At 53.2% G+C, this 4,210-nt stretch overlaps 1 protein-coding gene across 3 annotated transcripts in view; it reads left to right on the top strand.

The window, feature by feature from the left end:
- Positions 1 to 4,210, top strand: part of ARHGEF2 (Rho/Rac guanine nucleotide exchange factor 2) — a 37,486-nt gene that overhangs the window by 3,423 nt on the left and 29,853 nt on the right. The window contains exon 1 of one of the 3 annotated variants that reach the window (XM_021707677.1): positions 3,316 to 3,364. The exons of the other annotated variants lie outside the window; for them this stretch is intronic. Within the exon in view, the coding sequence (XP_021563352.1) occupies positions 3,353 to 3,364 (12 nt within the window). The 5' untranslated portion in view covers positions 3,316 to 3,352. Of the gene's footprint in view, positions 1 to 3,315; positions 3,365 to 4,210 lie in introns of those variants that run through there. 3 annotated transcript variants of the gene reach the window in all.

Consider the following 4,210-nt stretch of genomic DNA (forward strand, 5'->3'; position numbering starts at 1 on the left):
TAATTCCAGCTACTCGGTAGGCTGAGGCGGAAGGATCGCCAGAGCCCAGCAGGTCGAGGCTGCGGTGGCCGGGAGCGGGCCACTGCACTTCAGTCTGGGTGACAGAGTGAGACTCCAACTCAAAAAAGAAAAAAAAAAAAAAAAATTAGTTGGGCATAGTGGCAAGTACCTATGTTCCCAGCTACTTGGGAAGCAGAGGCGGGAAGATCATCTGGAATCCAAGAGGTCAAGACTGTGGTGAGCCATGATCATCACTGTGCCACTGCACTCCAGCCTGAGTACAAAGTGAGACCCTGACTCAAAAAAAAAAAAAAGTTGACTGGGCATGGTGACTCACACCTGTAATCCTAGCACTTTGGGAGGCTGAGGCTGGAGGATCACCTGAGCCCAGGAGTTCAAGACTAGCCAAGACAACATAGTGAGACCTCGTCTGTACAAAATTTAAAAAAGAAGAGGAGGAGAATCTTAAAGTGGGCAGGTGGGGCAGTGAGGATTATTCTCTTCCATGGGAGAACAGATAAAGCAATATCAGAGAACTTGAGGTCTGAGTTCCATCTCCCCATAGTCTCTCTCAGTTCAGGGTAGGAGAACCTGCAAGTGGGATCCCCCTCTCTTCCTGCAGTGGGAACAGTAGGGGAAATCAGTACTGTCCCGGGGCCATCCAGATACTGGTGGTCTGTGTTTGTTCATCCACGGCCTAACAGTCTGGAGAATTGAGTAACCTGGTGAAGGCGAATGTGGGCGGAGACTCTGGAGTCCAGAAAGGGAGCAGGAAAGAGCCAGAGTAAGCCAGGACATTGCGCCTGGTTTGGCTGTTCCTCCCCAGGGCCTGTGTCCAGCCTTCCTGTTTCCCTCTGTCACCTCTCGGTCCATCTTCCTTCCACCTTCAGGAATGTGTGAGCCTGCTTCGCTTAATCTCTCCCTCCCTTCCTCCCAGTTTAGGATGGGGGCCATAAGTCGTAAACACTGGGGGCGGGGCTGGAGTGCAATTCAGCCAAGCAGTGAGAAGGAAGTAGCCTATTCCTTCCTACGTGACAAGCACTGCACAGTTGATGCAACACTTTCCCAGAGGTCATCTCATTTAATTCTTGAAACAACTCTGGCAGAGATAAGTATTTTCATCTCCATTTTGCAGACAAGATAACTTAAAGGTTGAGTTACTCGCCCAAGACCCCACAGCGAGGAGGAGGCAGAGCTAGACAGCAGACCCAGAGCTTTGGCCTTATGCTGCCTCTGCTTCTCTTTTATTTTTTGAGTTGGAGTCTCACTCTGTCACCCAGACTGGAGTGCAGTGGCCGCTCCCGGCCACCGCAGCCTCGACCTGCTGGGCTCTGGCGATCCTTCTGCCTCAGCCTTCCAAGTAGTTGGAACTACAGGCACGCACTACCACGCCCGGCTAATTTTTTGATTTATTGTAGAGATGAGGTCTCGCCAAGTTGCCCAGGCGGGTCTCAAACCCGCGGGCTCAGGCAATCCACTCACCTCAGCCTCCCAAAGGCACAGGATTACAGGCTGAGCCACCGAGCCCAGCTTGCTTCTGCTTCTCAGTAAAGCCAATGCAACAGCTCATCCCTCCTCATCCTTCCCTCCGTCCACTTCTGCCGGATGGCCTTGATCACCCCCTCCCAGAATACACGAGGTCCAGAGTAATAAGAAGAATAGATACCTTCTGTCCAGGGTAGCTTGGGCTCCAGTGTCCCGAGATCTCCATCTTCTCCTCTCTCCAACCAATTGGCCAAGACTCTGGCAGCCAGGTCCTTCCCCGGGACACCTCCCTATCTTTGAAACTGGAGGGACACATTTTGTCAAGATAAAAGGGCTAAAGAAGGTGGTGACTACTTTTAGCTTCTGACAGAAATGTTTGTTTTTGTGTATCTAAAAAATAATATCTGGAAATCTGGAAGATATCACTGGATAGGAGTGGAGGGGGCGTTGGAATGAAGAGGGGTTTGAAAAAAGGGGTGGGGGACAACAAGGAGAAAGAAGTGTTCATTGTTTGAGAGGATACAGAAAATGGAAACTGACTCAAGCTGCAGGCCAAGCTCACTAAACGCAGAGGTTCTTTTTTTTTTGATTCATAGTCTCACTCTGTTACCCAGCCTGGAATGCAGTTGGCACACTCACGACCACCACAGCCTCGACTTGCTGGGCTAAGGTGATACTTTTGCCTCAGCCTTCCAAGTAGCTGGAACTATAAGCATGTGCCACCATGCCCGGCTAATTTATTTATTGATTTATAGTAGAGACAGGGTCTCCCCATGTTGCCCAGGCTGGTCTCGAACCCGAACCCGTGGGCTCAGGCAATACTCTCACCTCAGCCTCCCACGCAGGTGTTCTTAAAGATAGAACAGTTTTAATTACTCCCACTCCCCTCCCAGTCCCCTTCCTTGTCATTTACCTCCTAAGAGGAAGAAGAGGGAGATGGGTGACCAACAGCAGGTGGGATGGAAAGTGAACTGAGCCTGGGGTGGCAGACAGAAAGGGCTTGGAGGACTTCTTCCATAGAGATCTTCTAAATGGAGTTTGGGGACTCAGAGGTCCCTTGAAAAACCTTGGGGTTCAAGTCTTGGGTTTACTGGGTACCCGGGCTGGAGTGTGGTCCTTTAAGATGCTATCCTTAGCTTGCAGCACCCTCCTGCCTAAGGCCTAGGAGAAAAGCAGAGGTCCTGGCCCAGCCCAGGCTCTGGGCCCCTGGTGGGCGGGGCCTTGAGGGCAGGATTCTGGCCCTCCGGCTGTTTTTAAATTTAGTGCATTCCTCAGCCTTGGCTGCCCACTGGGGGAAGGTAAGTCTGGAGTTTTGGGCCAGGAGCCTCAGGACTGCTGGTTTGGGGGAGTTCCAGGGGCCTTCCCATAGGTTTGTCCTGCAGGTGCAAGTTGGGAGGAACCAGCACTGGTCCTGGGAACGTCCTTTCTGTTTTTTAATTTCCATCAGTCTGAACTGGGTGTGAGTTCTTTCCTCACTCTTTTTCCTGGTCTTTGCTATATAAGGACTCTAAACAGGGGAATGGGTGAAGCAGGAGGTGAAGAAGGAGTTACTAGGCAGGAGGGGAAGCCAGAGGGGCAATGTGGGGGTGAGGAGCCCAACCAGCTCAGCCAGTGGTGAGGCAGTGGAGCCCGAAATAGTGGCAGAGGCTAAAATTGGCACCTTACAAGAGTGCTGAGTTGGGCTTGAAACCTGCAACCCGGCCTACTGCTGAGCCACGGCAGGGAGCAGCTTGATCTGGGTTGGGTCTCTTCCTCCCTCCTCCCACACCTTTAGGGGCCAGAATCAGGCAGGATCTGAAAAACGTAATGTCCCAGGGCTCTCCAGCTTCTGGATTCTCAGAGAAATGGGAGAGTCTGAGCAGCTAAAATGAACTGCAGTGTGATTATCATCAGATTCGGAGGAATTTTCCCAATAGCGGGAAATGCATCAAAAGTGGAGGTTGGCTCAGGCTAGGCAAAGGGTCCAGTGAGGTGAGGATCACTTTGCCCCCTTTCCTGTGGAATGGCTGTGCCCTAACTGCCCCCACCCTTCCGTTTAGGGCAGGCTGGTTTCTAGTCTTTCGGTTCCAGCTTAACTTGCAGCAGAAAGAACTGGGATTAGACACATGGAAGGACTTCCTGAGTTTCTCAGCCTTCAGTAAAGGTGGCGAATCCCACCCTCCTCCGCAGAGTAGCTGGCAGAGGCGGAGCTACGAGGAGGATGTGCAGAGTGTGGTCAGGAAGGCCCCAGAGGGGTGGGGGTTTGTGCGAGAATTCTCTCCATTCTTCGCCCTCTGAGAGTAAGTCCTCCCTTTCTGCCTACTAAAGACCCTCCTTTCCCCTCTTTCGCCGCTGCAGCCCCCAATCGTAAAAGGGGTCTGTCTGCTCAGGCCTGCATTGATGGGCCCCCAAGGCCAGAAGGAACTTGTCCGGCTTCTCTTAGAGATGGGGGCGGATGGAATCCTCCGGCCTGCAGGTCCTCAAGGACTTAAGTAACGCGGTAGGGGAAGAGGGGAGTGGGGAACGGAAAACTGGGTTCGGCGAGGGCTGCAGGGTTGGTTTTAGGATATGCAGAGCCGAGAGGGGCGGGTCTCTGGGGCTAGAGGGCGCCCCCAGGCGCTGGAGGGCAAATAGGCAGAGGGGCCCCGCAAACCTGTCCTGGGACCCTTGCAACTCTCCAGGCCGCCCCAACACAAACCAGGGCGTCCCGTCCCGCGCGCCGGTACCCCGCCCTCCCTCCGCCCCG

The sequence above is a fragment of the Carlito syrichta genome, unplaced genomic scaffold (genome assembly GCF_000164805.1).
Source record: "Carlito syrichta isolate Samal-C Ts95f unplaced genomic scaffold, Tarsius_syrichta-2.0.1 Scaffold123367, whole genome shotgun sequence".
NCBI classification, from domain to species: Eukaryota; Metazoa; Chordata; class Mammalia; order Primates; family Tarsiidae; genus Carlito; species Carlito syrichta.